Source organism: Seriola dumerili, unplaced genomic scaffold (assembly GCF_002260705.1).
Source record: "Seriola dumerili isolate Sdu_G_001 unplaced genomic scaffold, Sdu_1.0 BDQW01000066.1, whole genome shotgun sequence".
NCBI lineage: Eukaryota > Metazoa > Chordata > Actinopteri > Carangiformes > Carangidae > Seriola > Seriola dumerili.
The window spans coordinates 3,039,616-3,059,494 of NW_019174321.1; the positions used below are offsets into that span (position 1 = coordinate 3,039,616).

The 19,879-nt window shown below is 45.9% G+C and overlaps 2 protein-coding genes across 2 annotated transcripts in view; both read right to left on the minus strand.

Moving 5' to 3' along the window:
* The window catches only part of appl1 (adaptor protein, phosphotyrosine interacting with PH domain and leucine zipper 1), a 27,799-nt gene extending 13,436 nt beyond the window's left edge, over positions 1-14,363 (minus strand). Inside the window, exons 1-10 of the mRNA XM_022741968.1 lie at positions 14,239-14,363; positions 12,668-12,766; positions 12,455-12,514; positions 11,653-11,724; positions 11,359-11,446; positions 11,077-11,118; positions 10,139-10,197; positions 9,252-9,398; positions 8,976-9,058; positions 8,661-8,822 (exon numbers count right to left, since the gene is read on the minus strand). Of these exons, the coding sequence (XP_022597689.1) occupies positions 8,661-8,822; positions 8,976-9,058; positions 9,252-9,398; positions 10,139-10,197; positions 11,077-11,118; positions 11,359-11,446; positions 11,653-11,724; positions 12,455-12,514; positions 12,668-12,766; positions 14,239-14,292 (866 nt within the window). The 5' untranslated portion in view covers positions 14,293-14,363. The remainder of the gene's footprint in view (positions 1-8,660; positions 8,823-8,975; positions 9,059-9,251; positions 9,399-10,138; positions 10,198-11,076; positions 11,119-11,358; positions 11,447-11,652; positions 11,725-12,454; positions 12,515-12,667; positions 12,767-14,238) is intronic.
* Positions 14,364-15,071: 708 nt separating this feature from the next.
* On the minus strand, positions 15,072-17,654 carry LOC111219348 (kelch-like protein 10). The gene is made up of 5 exons (XM_022741982.1): positions 17,508-17,654; positions 16,885-17,374; positions 16,015-16,626; positions 15,626-15,775; positions 15,072-15,416 (listed from the first exon to the last, which is right to left on the minus strand). The coding sequence occupies exons 1-5, from the start codon at positions 17,651-17,653 to the stop codon at positions 15,072-15,074; spliced, it is 1,743 nt and encodes a 580-aa protein (XP_022597703.1). The 5' UTR covers position 17,654.
* Positions 17,655-19,879: the final 2,225 nt, after the last annotated feature.

Consider the following 19,879-nt stretch of genomic DNA (forward strand, 5'->3'; position numbering starts at 1 on the left):
ATCCGTCCTGACGGCGGGCCGCCCAGGTCATCCTCTCATATGCTGAGGTGCCACACCATTAAGACTAGTGTGAATGTCACAACGGAAAAGTTTGTCCAAAGTCCACAAGTTTGGTGTCTACGGACTCGGCTCTCACGCTGAGTAACATATGTCAGCCCCAGCCTTCTGAGTCGCTCCCTTCCGAAGGGCCGCCATGGCGGTCTCTCATATGCTGCGGGGACACGGTTAAATTCTGTTTTAATAATTTCCAAAAATTTTCTCGAAAGTCCACAAATTTTGGTGTCTACGGACTCGCTCGTCACGCTGAGTAAACATATGTCAGCCCCAGCTTCTAAGTCGCTCCCTTCGGAAGGGATGCCTCGTTAAACGTCTCCGAGGCCGCTTGCTGCACGGAAAAATTTTGTCAAAAGTCCACAAAATTGGGTGTCTACGGACTCCTCGTCACGCTGGATAACATATGTCAGCCCCAGCCTTCTGAGTCGCTCCCTTCGACGAAGGGTCATCTCTCATATGCTGAGGTGCCACACCATTAAGACTAGTGTGAATGTCACAACGGAAAAGTTTGTCCAAAGTCCACAAGTGTGGTGTCTACGGACTCGGCTCGTCACCTGAGTAACATAGTCAGCCCAGCCTTCTGAGTCGCTCCCTCTGAAGGGCCGCCATGGGCGGTCTCTCATATGCTGCCGTGGGACACGTTAAAATTCTGTGTGTTATAATTTCCCAAAAAATTTTCTCGAAAGTCACAAAATTGGTTGTCTACGGACTCGGTCGTCACGCGTAGACGAGTACATATGTCAGCCCCAGCCTTCGAGTCGCTCCCTTCGAAGGGCCGCCATGGGCGGTCTCTCATATGCTGCCGGGACACGGTTAAATTCTGTGTTTAATAATTTCCCAAAAAATTCTCGAAAAGTCCACAAATTTGGGTCTACGGACTCGGCTCTGTCACGCTGAGTAACATATGTCAGCCCCAGGCTTCTAAGTCGCTCCCTTCGGAAGGGATGCTCGTTAACGTCTCTGAGGCCCCCTTGCTGCGACGAAAAAATATTTGTCAAAAGTCCACAATTGGGTGTCTACGGACTCGGCTCGTCACGCTGAGTAACATATGTCAGCCCCGCCTTCTGAGTCGCTCCCTTCCGAAGAGGGTCATCTCTCATATGCTGAGGTGTGCCACACATCATTAGACTAGTGTGAATGTCACAACGGAAAAAGTTTGTCCAAAGTCCACAAGTTGTGGTGTCTACGGACTCGGCTCGTCACGCTGAGTAACATATGTCAGCCCCAGCCTTCTGAGTCGCTCCCTTCCGAAAGGGCGCCATGGGCGGTCTCTAATATGCTGCCGGGGGACACGGTTAAATTCTGTGTTTTAATAATTTCCCAAAAATTTTCTCGAAAGTCCACAAATTTTGTGTCTACGGACTCGGCTCGTCACGCTGAAGTAACATATGTCAGCCCCAGGCTTTCTAAGTCGCTCCCCCTTCGGAAGGGATGCCTCGTTAAACGTCTCCGAGGCCCGCTTGCTGCGACGAAAAAATTTTGTCAAAAGTCCAAAATTGGGTGTCTACGACTCGGCTCGTCACGCTGAGATAACATATGTCAGCCCCAGCCTTCTGAGTCGCTCCCTTAGCCACAGGGTCATCTCTCATATGCTGAGGTGCCACACCATTAAGACTATGTGAATGTCACAACGGAAAAGTTTGTCCAAAGTCCACAAGTTTGGTGTCTACGGACTCGGCTCGTCACGCGAGTAACATATGTCAGCCCCAGCCTTCTGAGTCGCTCCCTTCGAAGAGGCCGCCATGGGCGGTCTCTCATATGCTTGCCGGGGCGGACATTAAATTCTGTGTTTTAATAATTTCCCAAAAATTTTTCTCGAAAGTCACCAAAATTTTGGTGGTCTACGGACTCGGCTCGTCACGCTGCAATAACATATGTCAGCCCCAAGCTTGCCTAAAGGGTGTGGCGGAGGTGTGGTTCAGGGGGCGCCGCCGTCGGCCGGCGCAGCCCTGTTTTGCGCGACAATGTTTCCAGGGGGCTGCCCGACGGGGAGCATGGCGGCTAAGTTGCCCATGGCCAATTCCTGTCACGGGGGGAGACCGCCGGCTGAGTCGCCCCCGGTCATCCTCATATGCTGAGGTGCCACACCATTAAGACTAGTGTGAATGTCCAAACGGAAAAGTTTGTCCAAAGTCCACAAGTTTTTGGTGTGTCTACGGACTCGGCTCGTCACGCTGAGTAACATATGTCAGCCCCAGCCTTCTGAGTCGCTCCCTTCCGAAGGGCCGCCATGGCGCGGTCTCTCATATGCTGCCGGGGGCCGGCGTTAAATTCTGTGTTTTAAATAATTTCCAAAAAATTTTCTTGAAAGTCCAACAAATTTGGTGTACGGACTCGGCTCGTCACGCTGAGTAACATATGTCAGCCCCCAAGCCTGGACAGGGTAGTGTTTCCGCGCGGGCCGCCAGCTAGCCGTGTCCAATGTTTGTCCAGCGGGCATCCCGTCCCAGAGACTGGGGCCTAGCTCGCTTGGCTGCGGCTCAAGCCTTCCGAGCTCCGAGTCCGCCCCTTCGAAGGGTCATCTCTCATTATGCTGAGGTGCCACACCATTAAGACTAGTGTGAATGTCACAACGGAAAAGTTTGTCCAAAGTCCACAAGTTTGGTGTCTACGGACTCGGCTCGTCACGCTGAGTAACATATTGTCAGCCCCAGCTTTCGAGTCGCTCCCTTCCGAAGGGCCGCATGGGCGGTCTCTCATATGCTGCCGGGGGAACGGTTAAATTCTGTGTTTTAATAATTTCCAAAAAAATTTCTCGAAAGTCCACAAATTTGGTGTCTACGGACTCGGCTCGTCACGCTGAGTAACATATGTCAGCCCCAGGCTTCTAAGTCGCTCCCTTCGGAAGGGATGCCTCGTTAAACGTTCCGAGGCCCGCTTGCTGCGACGAAAAATTTTGTCAAAAGTCCACCAATTGGGTGTCTACGGACTCGGCTCGTCACGCTGAATAACATATGTCAGCCCCAGCCTTCTGAGTCGCTCCCTTCCGAAGGATGGGTCATCTCTCATATGCTGAGGTGCCACACCATAAGACTAGTGTGAAGTTCACAACGAAAAAGTTTGTCCAAAGTCCACAAGTTTGGTGTCTACGGACTCGGCTCGTCACGCTGTAGTAACATATGTCAGCCCCAGCCCTTTGAGTCGCTCCCTTCCGAAGGGCCGCCATGGGCGGGGTCTCTCATATGCTGCGGGGGACACGGGTTTAAATTCTGCTGTTTTAATAATTTCCCAAAAATTTTCTCGGAAAGTCCACAAATTGGTGTCTAGGACTTCGGCTCGTCACGCTGAGTAACATATGGCAGCCCCAGGCTTCTAAGTCGCTCCCTTCGAAGGGCCGCCAATCGGTCTCTCATATGCTGGTGGGACACGGTTTTATAAATGTCGCTCCCTTCCGAAGGGCCGCCTCCAGGGCCTCTCTACATATCTTATGCCGGGACACCATTAATCTGCTGTAATTCCAAAAAAAAATTTTCGCCAAAAGTCCACAAATTTGGTGGTCTACGGGACTCGGCTCGTCACGCTGAGAGTAACATATGTCAGCCCCCGCCTCTGAGTCGCTCCCTTCCGAAGGCCGCCATGGCAGTCTCTCATATGCGTGCCGGGAACACGGTTAAGTTTTTTTTTAATCCTGTGTTTAATAATTCCAAAAATTCTCTTCGAAAGTCCACAATTTGGTGTCTACGGACTCGGCTCGTCACGCTGAGTAACATATGTCACCCAGCAGGGGAGCCCTGGAGGAGTCTTTGCTGCCCTTCGCTGTGCAGGGCTGTAAGGTGCGCGGCGCCCGGTAGCTAGCCTTGTTAAGCTGGCGCAATGCCTTGGGCCGGCGCCACGGGCCTCAGCCAATGGGTCATCTCTCATATGCTGAGTCCACACCATTAAGACTAGTGTGAATGTCACAACGGAAAAAGTTTGTCCAAAGTCCACAAGTTTTGGGTGTCTACGGACTCGGCTCGTCACGCTGATGACAGTAACATATGTCAGCCCCAGCCTTCTGAGTCGCTCCCTTCCGAAAGGGCCGCATGGGCGTCTCTCAATATGCTGCCGGGGACACGATTTAAATTCTGTGTTTTTAATAATTTCCAAAAAATTTTCTCGAAAAGTCCACAAAATTTGGTGTCTACGGACTCGGCTCGTCACGCTGAGTAACATATGTCAGCCCCAGGCTTCTAAGTCGCTCCCTTCGAAGGGATGCCTCCGTTTAAACGTCTCGAGGCGCCGCTTGCCTTGCGAACGAAAAATTTTGTCAAAAGTCCACAAAATTGGGTGTCTACGGACTCGGCTCGTCACGCTGTAGAACATATGTTCAAGCCCCAGCCTCTGAGTCGCCTCCCTTCCGAAGGAAGGTTCATCTCTCATATCTGAGGTGCCACACCATTAAGACTAGTGTGAATGTCACAACGGAGGAAAAGTTTGTCCAAAGTCCACAAGTTTGGTGTCTACGGACTCGGCTCGTCACCTGAGTAACATATGTCAGCCCCAGCCTTCTGAGTCGCTCCCTCTCCGAAGGGCCGCCATGGGCGGGTCTCTCATATGCTGCCGGGGGATCAAGTTTAAATTCTGTTGTTTTAATTAATTTTCCAAAAAAATTTTTCTCGAAAGTCCACCAAAATTGGTTGTCTACGACTCGGCTCGTTCACGCTGATTCAGTAAACATATGTCACATCCCAACGGCGGAGCGGGGGGGTGCCGGGCAGCTTAGCTCTGTGCCATTGACTGGGCGCAATTGCCTGTGCCGGGGGCGGGTGGCGGCCGGCGGGCCGCCATGGTCCTACTCTTCATATGCTGAGGGTGCCACACCATTTAAGACTAGTGTGAAGTCAACAACGGAAAAAAGTTCTTGTTCCAAAGAGCGACTCTAGAAGCCTGGGGCTGACCATATGTTACTCAGCGTCGAGCCGGTAACATATGTCCAGCCCCCAGGCTTCCTTAAGTCGCCCCTTCGGATAGGGATGCCCGTTTAAACGTTCTTCCAAGGCCCACTCTGATTGCACGAAAAAAAAAATTTTTCCGAAAATGTCCCACAAATTGAATCTACGGCTCAGGCTCGTCCACCGCTGAGTAACATAATTCAGCCCCAGGCTGACGGGCATTCAGGGCGGCAGGGTCCGCCGGGCGGCTGGCTTCTGTTTGCTGGGCGCAATTGCCTGTGCCGGGGCCGGGGGGGCGGCCCGGCGGGCCGGCGGGCTGCCATGGTCTCAGTCATCTCTTTCACTATGCTGAGGTGCCACACCCAATTAAGACTAGTTGTGGAATGTCACAACGGAAAGAAAAAAAGTTTGTCCAAAGCAACAAGGTTGGTGTCTACGGACTTCGGCCGTCATGGGCTAGCTCTGTTTGCTGAGGCGCAATGCCTGTGCTTGCAGGCGGGGCGGGCGCCGGCGGGCGGCGGGGCGCCGGCGGCGGCCGGGCGGCTAGCCTCTGCTTGCTGGGCGCAATGCCTGGTGCCGGAAGGCGGGGCGCCAGCGGGCCGGCGGGCCGCCATGGGGTCATCTCTCATATGCTGCTGCGGATGCCACACCATTAAAGACTAGTGTGAATGTCACAACGGAAAAAGTTTGTCCAAAGTCCACAAATTTGGTGGTGTCTACGGACTCGGCTCGTCACGCTGAGTAACATATCTCAGCCCCAGCCTTCTGAGTGCGCTCCCTTCCGAAGGGCCACCATGGAGCGGTCTCTCATATGCTGCCGGGACACGAGGTTAAATTCTGTGTTTTTTAAATAATTTCCAAAAAATTTTCTCGAAAGTCCCACAAATTTTTGGTGTCTACGGGACTCGGCTCGTCACGCTGAGTAAACATATGTCAGCCCCAGGCTTCTAAGTCGCTTCCCTTTCGGAAGGATGGACTCCGTTAAACGTCCCGAGGCCCGCTTGCTGCGACGAAAAAATTTGTCAAAAGTCCACAAATTGGGTGTCTACGGACTCGGCTCGTTACCGCTGAGTAACATATGTCCAGCCCCAGCCTTCTGAGTCGCTCCCTTCCGAAGGGCCGCCATGGGTTCATCTCTCATATGCTGAGGTGCCACACCAGCGGTCCCTAAACTTTTTTCAGGTGCCACATCAACTTTTCCTTTCTGAGGAAGGGGGGCCGAGGGTTAGCTTTTCTATAACAGGGAAATGATATATGGGCCAGGGTGACAACCAGTATTATTGTGGAGATTACAATGTATTTTGTTGTAGCTGCCTTCGTTTGGCTTTGGCCACCACTCTGTTAATTTGCAAAAAAAAAAAGTTAATAAAAAGTCCTTCACATGTGTTCATTTGAATAGTACCACAGATACTCCATTTATCTTATATAGAAAAATAACAACACAAACTGATGGTAATGTTCAAGTAAGAATATGAGGTGATATGTTGATTTTTAACAGGTACAGTTGAGTTAACAAACAGTACGTTTCTGTCTTTACAGGTAGTGAAATAAATATTTAATAACAGAAATAGTGGTCAGAATCAGTAGAACATGTTGCCTATAAAAAAAGAGCATTTACTATAATACATTTTTTAATATTTATTGCTATTGAAATCAGTAGGCTTACCATTTTCAGTTGAGCTGTGGGCTTGCTTCTGACTGGTGAGGAGGATCGATGGTCAGGTTCCATTCCAGTTACAGCCAGTCTCAGAGACTGATGCAGGTGTTGATCTGTGAGACTTGATCTCGTCGGATTTTTTACCAGCTTCATGTGTGAAAAAGTTTGCTCACAGATATATGTGCTCCCAAAAACTTGTGGACATTCTTTGTTTGCGTGCTTTCTTATGTTGGGGTAGGTCTCAATTTTGGGAGGGCAGCCATAGTACTTGATCAGACTGTTGGGCTGAATACGTCTTTCAGCACATCACAGGTCTGCAAACTCAGCCAGCTCAAATTGAAGAGAAGGCCAGGGTGTCTCGTTAATGTCCGCAGCAAAAAGGTTCTGGAATGTGCGGATTTCTTTAACGTGGACATTGAAGTGCTCATGGAACCGCACACCGAACTCCGCCCTCAGTGTTTCCAGTGCATCCTTGCACTTTCTCGGTTGGGAACGGGACCGTCCGGTTCTCAGCTGAGAGGCTCGAGTTAGCAGGAGATGGGTGAAGTCTTGTTTTTGCACCTGTCCAATAAAGCAGCGCTAGTTTAAGGCTCAAATACTTTGATGTGGGAATACATGTCAGATTAGTTTTCTCCCTTGCCTTTGGAGCCTGCAAGTTGAGCGGCCGTTTTAAAAATTTCCTGACCACATTCTGTTAATAAAGCGAGGTCCCATTTCCATTCTGTGTCGATCAGCTCTGGGACAGTTTTCCCTTTGTCAGGAAGAAAGCATTGATTATCGGGTAGCAGGGTTTCGCTTAAAAAAATATAAAAAAAAACGTCTTCAAAACTCTGCCCCCGCTTAACCAGCGGACTGAGCCGAGTCCGTAGACACCAAATTTGTGGACTTTCGAGAAAATTTTTGGGTTGTGACATTCACACTAGTCTTAATGGTGTGGCACCTCAGCGTATGAGAGATGACCCATGGCGGCCCTTCGGAAGGGAGCGACTCAGAAGGCTGGGGCTGACATATGTTACTCAGCGTGACGAGCCGAGTCCGTAGACACCCAATTTGTGGACTTTTGACAAAATTTTTCGTTGCAGCAAGCGGGCCTCGGAGACGTTTAACGAGGCATCCCTTCCGAAGGGAGCGACTTAGAAGCCTGGGGCTGACATATGTTACTCAGCGTGACGAGCTGAGTCCGTAGACACCAAATTTGTGGACTTTCGAGAAAATTTTTTGGAAATTATTAAAACACAGAATTTAACCGTGTCCCCCGGCAGCATATGAGAGACCGCCCATGGCGGCCCTTTGGAAGGGAGCGACTCAGAAGGCTGGGGCTGACATATGTTACTCAGCGTGAAGAGCCGAGTCCGTAGACACCAAACTTGTGGACTTTGGACAAACTTTTCCGTTGTGACATTCACACTAGTCTTAATGGTGTGGCACCGCAGCATATGAGAGATGACCCATGGCGGCCCTTCGGAAGGGAGCGACTCAGAAGGCTGGGGCTGACATATGTTACTCAGCGTGACGAGCCGAGTCCGTAGACACCAAACTTGTGGACTTTGGACAAACTTTTCCGTTGTGACATTCACACTAGTCTCAATGGTGTGGCACCTCAGCATATGAGAGATGACCCATGGCGGCCCGCCGGCGCCCCCCCCTCCCACCACGCCACACGACGCCCCTCAGAAAGGAAAGTTGATGTGGCCCCCACTGAAAAAAGTTTGGGGACCGCTGATCTAGACAATCTAAATCACTTTATTTGGAGCTCAAACTGAAACAGACCACACCCGAGATGTCGTGATAATCCCTCACTGCACAGGAAAACTGAATGAACACAACTACAGGAAGTACGGAGGGTCAAACTGAATCTGTGATAGATGTTTACAACAGACGGTTTAGGTATTAATTTTACTGTCTTGCCTTCATGTTCTCTTCCAAACAAGTAACTGCTAAAATGATGGAAAAAACCAATAAGACTTAAACTGGAATAAACCTTTACAGCTCCTATGTGCAGGACATGAAAGTCAGTGTCTTTAATGTGAACAATAAATAAAAATATTAAAATGTGTGTGTGTGTGTTTGTGTCTTACTTGCGGATGTACAGGTAGCCCTGTTTCCTGGTCAGGTTGCGACAGACAGGTGAGTGGGCGGGGTCAGGGTCACACGGTGCATACAGCGAGTCACATGATATCTCCATCTGCTGGATGGTCTGCTGCATCTGCCCCACCTCCTCCTCCATCTCCCGACGGACACTAAACACACACACAGACACTAGATTCACATTTGCTGCTCAGGCCTTCATACTACTCTCATGTTTCCATCCATCTGCAGCTTCTTCAACACCACTGGCACTTTAAAACATCTGAGTCACTTTGGGAGGAGGGGGGCGGGTATAAGGTCCTTACTTCTGGACGCTGGTTCCTATGGTTCCCAGGAAGTCCTCCCACTGCTGGGTAAGATTTTCTGACCCCAGCTTAAAGAAACTGATCTGCACAGAGCGAACACAGACACATCAGCAGGTTCCACTTCAACATCACAGCAGTCTCATGTTTCTCTCTGTTAACAGTGACATCTATTTCTTGTTGCTGTCACAGTGATGCACATGAAAAACTCACTGCTCTGTGTGTGTGTGTGTGTGTGTGTGTGTGTGTGTGTGTGTGTGTGTGTGTGTGTGTGTGTACCTGGGCCTGCATGTAGCCCAGCAGTGGCTCCAGCAGAGCTGTTTTCTTCTTGTACTGTAGCGTGTTAAGTGAGCAGAAGTAGTGCATCATGGTCTGGTGCTGTTTCTTGCGAGAGGTGTAGACGTCCTCCACTGCCTCGGCCCGCAGCTGCAACACACGAGACTCTGCTCAGTATTACAATTCAAGGTAATATCTTTTAGTCAAAGATACTATATTATTATATATAGATATTATTACTGATAATCGTATTGTGATATGTTCATATTGGCATATAACTGGTTTGAGAAGCTTGAACCTTGTAGGAGAGCTTTGAAAACACTCCCCTGCTGCAGCTGCATCCCCACACAACAAACACTTCACTGACGTATGACAAAAAATACAACTGAACAATGGTTCGACCCCGACGAGATGGGACAACTCAAAGGGTTACTCCTAATAAAGAATTTCCGAGAAATCAACTGAAATGGCTGCCTGGAAGGAAATCAATCTGATCGATCTAAAAACTGTGCATTAAACAATAAAAATGTACAATTAGACGTTAATGGGTTAAAACGCTCAAAACCAGACTGGACAATGCAGAAGTTACGTCCATATCTTTCTAATTATTTCTGCAGAAAGTGCCTAATGTAATTTGTTTCAAATTATAGGAAAAATGGCGACCGTGCTCAATTGCTACATTTCCAATTATTGTAATCCAAGTAACTGCTAATAACTGCCTCATTGTGCACAGCAGGTCAGCTGAACATGAAGACGTGAGATTAGTGTGCAAGCAACTGAATGGATACTTCATCAAGAAAGCATTACCTCAGAGTTTAGCATCAAATTGTGGTATTAAAGCACTGAATAATAAACCTGATGAGGAGCGTTGCTGTCACTAACGTGGTTACCTTGTCGTTGTCCCTCTTCTTGGACAGGCGGCTGTATCGATTAATGGCTGTGTCATGATCTGCACACAGACACAGTCAAACAGGCAGGTGAGATGGTTCAGGTGATGAAACATATTTTCTTTTTCAGCAGTAACAAGTTAGAGAGGAAGACAAAGCAGTAATGAGGACAACAATATTCTGCCTGTAACCATTAAAAACAAGGTGAAATCTTCATTTAAGTTCAGATAAACCTCAGTAACAAAGCGATTCTGACTGAACGTGGAAGCAGTTTGAAGCCACGGGAGTCAGACTGACAAAAAGATTAAATGTGACTCTACATTGTGACGTGTCGAGCGAACTGTGACTGAGAGATGGTGGCTAGAAATTCTCATATTATCTTCATTCAAATTAGGACAGACAACACTGCATACTCATGGATTAACAGTAATGAAAATATGCTCAAGACAAATGTTAATCAATGAACTGCTTTGAGTAAATTATTACATAAAAATTCCAAACATTTGAGAACCAATGTGAGATTTTGCAGATCTTTTCCCAGATTATTACAAAGTGAACAGCTTTTAATAACAGGAAATGCAGCGATCCTCAGCCTCCAAAGTCCTTAACTGCCTGAATCTAGTCAAAAAAATTCTGTCCTCTGGTTTTGTGGAAAAAAAACTCTACCAGACATACAAGCAGATGTCAGGCGGACATATTAGAATATGCACACCAAAGCTTCAAGCAAAGCTGAGATAGAGATTCAGACAGGTCATAATTGTAGTAGAAAAACATAACACTAGCCAGCATCTGTTAGCAACAGTAGCTAACGGACAGGGGGCGCAGAATCGTTCAATTAGAAGATGCTCAGGAACTTGTGATGAACATTTATTCCAAAGAAAGAAATTGATAAACTGATATAGAAAATGAATTGCAGCCCCTAACCAGTGGTGCTAACTTACCATCACTGGCTATCTGGAAGACTTCTTTCAGAGTGAGGATCTCTGGAGGGAAACAAAAAGAACTGCAAGTTAGAATGCAAGGGATATTTTTACCTTTCCTGTTTATGTGAGCACCACATACTGGTACAAGTGTACTTTTTGTCTGGAAATCCCTGCAGCCAGGTTCCAAAATCTGTTGGAAAATCTTGTTGAATCACATGTTCAACTATCACATTTGACGGTTAGCTGTCCACGTAGCCCTTGTCCATGTAGTTCTTTTTTAGTTTGAGTGTGGTTTCCTACCCTTCAGCTCTCTTTCTTTAAACTGAGTGATGGGAAACATCATGGCGTCTGCAAGTTGGGTGGACAAGACAGCATGGCAGGAACTCAACTAGAAAGAGAGAGAGAAACCAGTGGAACCACCACAGTTTGAAGATGAACACAGCGTCTTATTCTCCATCTCACAGATATTAACAGTAAATCGATTCTGATGTCATATCATATCAGATAAAAACTTCTTGTGCAGCACATCCAGAAGGATAAAACAAACTTGTCAGACGAAATATCGAGCTCTGGTGTGTTTGTGTTCTCTCTCACCTCATCAATGACTTTTGCAAACTGCTGCAGAGTGGAGCTCATCACCTCATCATCGCCCCCTAGAGGAAAACGCTGCAGACAACAGCAGCAACGACATGGAGGAATGGATTAGAATGATTCCTGAGAGGAAAATGCATCAAACGCACAGCATATGAATCTGTCAATTCCTGGGAGCAAAACACCTCATCATCAAAAAATAAATGTTAGTTAAATGTTGACCTGTAGTTGTCTCTAATGGAAAGGTCAGGGGTCATGAGATATTTACAAAAATGTCAAGAGGTCTTGTTTTGGACTAAAGTGTTTAGTCAGGCAGATGGGACAAAATGCTCCTAGCTGCTAGCTGTAAAAATCAACAGTGTAAAACATAACCAGAGCTGTAGATAAGACACAAGTGTGTGAAGTAAGCATCAAAGCCAGTGGCTAGTATTATAAGGCTAATGGCTAGTGTTAAAAGGCTAGTGTTTAGCATTTTAACATTTGTGGCTTCTGTTTTAGGGATGGTGCTAGTGTGATATGGCTGCTAGCTAATGTTATAAAGCCGGTGGCTACTTTATAAGGCTTTGGTTAATTATAAGACTGATAGGTGGTGTGATAAGGTTCATGGGTAGTATTAGAAATTTAGGGCTGGTGTTATAAAACTGTGGTTAATGGCCTCTGGCTAGGGACGTGAGGCTAACGGCTAGGGTCATAAGCCTGATGGATAGTGTTGAAAGGCCAGTGAGGTCTACTGTAAGGCTCGTGTCTAGTGTTGTAGCGCAGTGGCTAGTGTCTTTGGGGTGGTGGCTGGTATGAAGTGGCCCACCTGTTTGTCGTACTCTTTCAGCAGCCTGGAGGTCAGGTGTGTTGCAGCACTGAGCTCATTCTGAAAAAACAAAACAAAACAGCAGAAACAGCACTGAGCAGCTGGAGACACATTATTTAATCAGCAGCCACGTATTAATGTTGCTGTGTGTTCTGGCCTGCAGCTGCAACGCCAGTGGCAGTATAACTGTCAATCATGTGTGTGAGCGTGTACCTGTGCATCATAAATCCTATGCATGGCCTGATAGAGCTGTGTACAGTAGTTGGAGATCGCTGCAGTGTCCTCCTCAAACACTCCCAGCAGAGAGCGGGTCTGTATACAAAACACACAATAGAAGTGGTGAATAACAGTGTTAGTTATGGCCCCAAATGATCCCTTGTGTGACTGCCAAAAACCAAACCCATGTCTATCTATGTAAATCCACACCTGCGATCTGTCCCTACAGTACAGTACTGTTATCAAGGTGTGTCCCAACAGCATTATTTAGCCTTTAGCCAGCCAGCAAGCTCATCTGTCATTGTCTATCTCAACTAATGTCATTGTGAGAGATTAAAATAAATACAGTTGTATGTAAAAGTCACACATAAAAAAAAAATTGCATCCAACTGTACGACTCTGAATTTTGACGTGTGTCTACCAATTTATAAATGGTCAAGCGGCACCAGGACTTACAATAATTACATAGACATTACACTACTGCAGCTTGTATCACAAAGACAAATTTGCGTAGCTAATTCACATTCTTTTAGTCTGGTTAAATTGTATATATTTTACCATGCTGGAAATCGCATTTTGAAACTGCAATGATCAACTTTCCCTCAATGTTTCCTCATATTACTCCTGTCACTCTCACAGTTCTGATGATGTTACATGTAGTTTCAAAGTACGGCTGTTTTACTTGAATGGTCACAGCTAGATAAGAAAACCCAGAATTAACTAAGCTTGTTAACCTTTTTCATCCAGATTCACCAATATAAAATCCTCACATATGACACACTGAAACAAGGGAATGTTTGACACTTTTGCTTGAAAAATACCTAAAAATTCAGTCACTTAAAATTAAAATTATTTCTGATAAATCTTCTGGCAATCTTCTAATCTAATACTTGACAAATCATTGCCCGTATAATACAGGTCCCTGAAGTGCCTGATAAAACTCATGGCACATTAACTGAACTAAAACATCCAAACATCCCACAGTATATTTACAGACTGAACCTGTCAGGTGTATCACACTCTGGCCACACCCTGATCAGTGATGTCACAGCAGGTGTTCTGTCCTGGATTTGCTGCACTAATTGTGGTGTGTCTCAAGTCATCTGGAGCAGTGCATCACCAGCAGCTGCAGTTGCAGCAGCAGCTTCTTGCGGCTCTGTGTGACATACTAACAATAACAGACAGCAGCAGGGTGACACTGCTGTTTGGCCAAGGAATAAACAGTTATCACTGGAAAGAGGGGAAACACTTTAGCTTAAAGGCTAAGGAAGTAGCTAAATACACATTTAACGAGCTCATTTCAGTGCAAACCAACATTGAATGATTTTTGACATTTTGACTTCGTATCTTGACTGACACCTCCTCCAGCTGAGGTCATTTTAACGCCGATGCACAGCTGGCGTTTCCCATTTAATCTGTCCGGTTGACAGCTTTGGTTAGCCGGGCCGTTAGCGGCATCTCTTCGCTGGTTGTTGGCAAACACTGAGCCTACAAAGACAGTTAGCCTAGCCGGATAAGTAGCTAACGTTAGCAAGCTAGCTGAAGCCTCCAGTGAAGAGATATGTTACCTGCGGACTGTCCTCCAGCGTCTCCTCTATCGGCAGCTTCTCTATCCCGGGCATGTCTGCAGCTGGCGCGTTGGAAATCGGTGCCAATCAACGGACAAAACGCACAACAAATCGGTCTGACAACTCCCACTCAAGATTTCTTGACTACACGAATTCACAACACCCCAAAACAGATCCACCCAGTAGCGGGTGTCCCGCCCCCCAAGTGGATTTTGATTGGATAGAAAATAACTTCCATGAATTCGATTGGTTTCTTGTTTAAAGGGGAAAAGGCGCCATTTTGGATCTTACTGGGATCGCCCTTTCACTATTTTCGTGTGCAATTCAGAGCCATAATGGCGGCCAGTCTGCTGCGTTTGCAGGTGAGAAAAACGGTATTTTTAGCCTGTATTTGTTGATTTTACTGATGCCATCAACTCCTGTTACAGGGAGTTTTGCGAGTTGTAAGCTATCATATGTTCTGTATGTATTTTCTGTACGTTATTTTTAACCATATTAAATGGTTAAATGGTCAATTGAATGTGCAAGGATAATTAATTTAGGAGTACAATACCAAATACATTCTTTGAGTTAGAGCAGTGGTCTGTTATCAATCACACTGACATAGAAACAGGTAACTATAGTATATGTATTGTAACATAAATAAAGGTTTAGTATAAAATAGTAAAAAGTATAAATAGTAATACATAACAAACATGAAAATAAATTTATAATGTATAATGGAATAATTATGGAACAATAACAACACCCTTCTTTAAAAACACAAGTAAAATAATTTCATTTATTTAAAAATGACATTTAATATCAATCATGATGCCACTATGGATGACATGTCAGGACTGGGCTTCCTCCACATTGGCAGGTGTCAGGGGACCACGAGGGAACAATTTCTCTACCACACTGGGGAGTCCATGCAGCACACAGCAGCTCAGGCCATTGCGGTACCTCTTAATGTTAGAGTCACTGTACCACATACAGGTGTCCGCATTGTAGCGCTCCACAGTTGACAGAGTGCAGCTTTTGTGTCCTCCGACCACAAAGAGCTGGTCGTTCACCACCTCGATGCCAAAGTAGCTGCGGTTGGTGTTCATGGACGGCATGGGGCTCCACCTGTTGGTTTGGGGGTTGTAGGCCTCAACACTGCGCATGTGGTAGCTCCCACTACAGGTGCCACCAACCTGGGAGAGAAAGGTAGGAAAAAGTCTTCATGTCTTACATGAAGACACGCAAATATTCTTGCAGTGCCACTTCCTGGTCTGATGGGAGCTTTATCCTTTAAAAGGCTTTTCAGTTTTACATTTGTTATCGCAGTCACTAATCGCCATCTTACAAGTCATTTGAATACAATAAACCAAATTTTTGAGCAACATATTGATCCTAAACTCACTGCATAGATATTGTCTCTGAAGGCAACGACCCCAAGGCCACTTCGGCAGGTCCTCATGGGTGCAATCAGGGTCCACAGGTTGGTGTCTGGGTTGTAGCATTCAGCCGTGGACAGGCTGCAATGCCCATTGAAACCCCCGCAAATGTACACCTACAAACAGATTTAGGACAGCTACATTTATGATCACTGGCTCCTGATTGGTTAGGGCAAAATCAACAAAATTACCATCATCTTCAACATGAAGAAATTGGCTAACATGAACATGATGCCAGGCTGAATAATAAGGTTATAGGAACATGTCTGTTTAGTCTTATTATCAGGCTAGTTTGGTGGTTAAAGTCACCCTCCTCTCGGACATTACTTGTTTCAGTCATCTCTGTTTCACCCACCTTGTCATTTAGAGTTGCAGCACTGGCCCCACACCTCTTTTGACACATGGGCGCTGTGATGGTCCACTGGTTAGTCTCGGGCTTGTAGCACTCAACGGTGTTATAGTAAGTATGTCCACTGAAGCCTCCCATGGCATAAATGCAGCCACTCTGCACAACAACGCTGACATAGCAGCGGCAGTAGTTCATGGATGCCACCTGGTGCAACGTGCAGGTGACGAAGTCAAACCTTTGCACTGTATTCAAGTAAGTGTCACGGTGGCAGCCACCAATTAAGTACACAAAGCTGTTGAGAACAGCAGCACCGTGGTGAGAACGAGAAATCTCAACCTTCACAGTGACCCAGCTGTTAGTTCGGGCATCATATGCCTCAAGGTTGGTCATGGTACAGTTGAAATCATTGCCTCCGGTGGCCAATAAAATGTCAGGAGGCAGGCGTGGGCGAGTCAATAGGTTTCTGTAGTCAGATTTTGAGGGTCTATTGGCCCTGAAGAGAATACATGCTGTGACTGCCTCATCGATGATGGGTACACATTCGACGCTGCTTGTTACCGCAGCATTGGCCATCACAGTGTTCTGGAGGTAGGCAAGGGTCATCAAGCCCAGTCGCACCTAAAGAGATGTAAGAGGACAGCAGTTAGAAACAGTCTCTGATATCAGTGGTTGGACTGGAAGTAGGAATTAATTGCGAGCCTGGCTCTGTCCAATAACCTTCTCTTCTGAGAGAATTAAGCTTTTAATTTCACAGCCGCAAGAGTTTGCTCATCAGAAAAAAGCAGCAGACCAATTGGGCAGTTTCTGTAAAAATTCAACCCAGTGCATGCTATATGAAGATGACAACAGTTACAGCTGATTTTATTGTTTAGTTACCTTGGGTAGCAGCACAGAGATGAGGCTTTGTCTTTGTTCAGGCAGGTGGTTAATCCAGCGGAGGACAGTCTCAAACACAGTGTTTTCTTCTTTCACATTGAGATGATCATTTTCGATGATAGCAACCAGCTCCTGCACGGAGAGCTCCAGGAGTTCCTGTGAGACACAAACTATCTCCTCAAAGTGGCGCAGGATGTAGAGGAAGACCTTATGCTTCAGCTCTGGGCAGTTGTAGAAGTTCACCAGCCTCCAGATGCCGATGCAGTTCCTCTGGCACAGCTGGTCCTCCAGGAAGAAGCAGCAGGCCTGAACAATCCCCGGGACCAGCAACTGGTCTGCAGCTGCCAAAACCTCCACCACATTCTCCTCTGTCACGGGAACAGAGTGGGTGTAGGCATAATCGACGATGAGCTGCATCATCTCAGGTGACACCCCAGGGATGGTGTACATCTGCTTCCTTGAGGTTGTCCAGGCGCCGGTGAAAAGAGTGCTGTGGGATAATCAGTGTCATCAAAGTCAAATACATGCAGCAAAGTCCTAACATCTGACCTGTTGTTCATATGTAGATAACTGATGAAGGCTTTGAAATAACAGTCTTTGCTCCACTGACATAATCTACTCACCAGAAGTAGCGGCTGCAGCTACAGAGGATGATCTTGTGGGCGCTGAACTCAGTGTCATCCACCTTGATCACCACATCACATAGTTTTTCCTCCAGGCGAAATTCAGTTAAGATTGCAGATGCCTTGTCACTCATGCGTTTTTCCATTTCATTTCTTTGATAATTCAGGTGGAAGGCGGCAACAGAAGCTCGCTCTTGCTCGCTCATTTTTGATGTCAGTATTTTTCACTGTGCTGTGTGGAGGCTGTAGATAAGTTCAGATGCTTGTTCTTCTGCAGACAGTAGTGAAGTGTCGGGATTCTGAACTTGTTGTGACCTTGAGATCAGAATCTAGAGTGTTTCATTATGACATCACAGAAGCTGAAGCCGTTACTGTCACGCAGAGTCCAGTCTGGAGACTGTCTTCCATCATGTGCAGCCACCGTCTTGATCTTTTCTCTAAATGTTTTCGGTTGTTATCCTGCTGTGGGATAAACCCCTGACGAACCAGTCCGTCCTCCTTTGTTAACTGCCTTTACCTCACCATTCTGATAGAAATATACAGCTCTACTTCCTATAATATTTCACAAATATTACTTCAGAGGGTGTAGTCACTCAGTCTGTTCCAGCACTGCCGTTATATAGACAGAGAGTTTGTAAGTCAACAACAAACGTCGAGGCGCCTGAATTGTTGCATCAACTTTCAAGGCTTCATTTACATCCATTGCTACAGAAAAGATCAATTTTTAACCCACGACTTGATCCCCCGAGATTTTATAACTGTAAAATCTACATTATTTTTCTCTTTTTGTTAACCTAAACTTTTCTTTTCACCTCGGGCAGTTTTATTTGAGGTTATTCACTGGACTGCTTAAGTTTCAGATATTAGTTGTCGTAAAGACTTCGCACCAACTGATTCTTCTGTCACTGAGCCGTGACTCTGTTCTTCATTGTGCAGACGGCTGACGATTATCAAGTCATCTGCAAACGGTTGTTCAGTTTTTGGTGAATATGTGTCAGAGGTGTTGATTCAACTGATGTAGTTTGTGGTGCTGTTGAACAAGAGAAATGTTTCTATTATTCCACCTATCCTCGTGGAAATAAAGGGGTATAATGTTACAAATAAATTCCTCTGTAATGTTATGATTATTTTCATTATTATCAATAAATCTGTCTTGTTTTTTAATGCTCATCACCAGGACTCCTTGTTGACATCCTTGATTCTTGATTGTTGGTGATAATGTTGTGTACAAATTGACGCACCCCTCTTCACATTGTTGTATTTTGTTTTGTTCTCACACCATCGTATGGTGTTGGTACATGTCAAGCCTGAGTTTTAAGTTCTGGCAGATTCATGTCATAGTTTTTCTTGTAATTAATTTTTTATCTTGTGGTTTTGTGGGTAATCACTTGTTCCCTGCACAGACACGTAAAGCAACGCAAGAGCTGAGTAAGAGAAAAGCGTTTTCACCACAAGAGGGCGACAAAGAGACATTGTTGTGCAGTCCTGAGATGAAGGGATGGATGGTGTTGTTGGCCTGACCTCCGCTATACATGGAAATTTCATCATCCACCTAGGCACCCAGAAACCAACCAGTTACCTAGAGCTGAGATGATCAGTCAAGAGACAAGTTAGTCGACTGTCTCTCTCTCTCTCCTCTTGTGTGTTTGTTTTCTTCTCCTGGACGTGTGAATGGTGTTTGTGTAGTCTGTCCTCTCTCCAGGTCTTCGTGGTGGAGAGGGAGTCGTGTGGCTCATCATCCACTCTGTAAATCTACTCTTGCTTTATTCTGTACACACAACATCCATCACATGTCTGTCTGTCCTGGAAGAGGGATCCCCCTCCTGGGTTTCCTTGTCTGATTCAAGGGTCCAAGGACAGAGGATGTCTGTTAAGCCCCTTGGGGCATGTAACCATATCATATATATATATATATATATAAATGAAATTTGACTTGACTTGATGGACATAAAGTTAATTGGAAGCACTTTTGATAATTAATAAATCATTTGAGTCATGTTTTAGGCAAATTTACTGGCACCAGCTTCTATTGTTAATATTTAATGATTTCCCCAGATTTATATTCTGGTTAAATCATCTCAAAACATATTTGGGTTTTGGACTCTGGGTCATGGGGAAAACTATTATTCTTCATATATTTTCTACTGAACAATTAATTTATGATTAAAGAAAATAATTGTCTTCTTGATATTCAGTGGTGCAGTTTTAGGATTAATCAGATAATGTGTAGACCCGGATGACATGTAGGTAACCCAGGGGCCTCTGGGGCCACCACTTTGCCGGTTGGTAATCCTGCCTTGTTTTTGAAGAAGTGGGGACCGGACAAAATGTTCTCACCTTTAAGGTCTAAAACTCAAAAGGATAGTGAACAC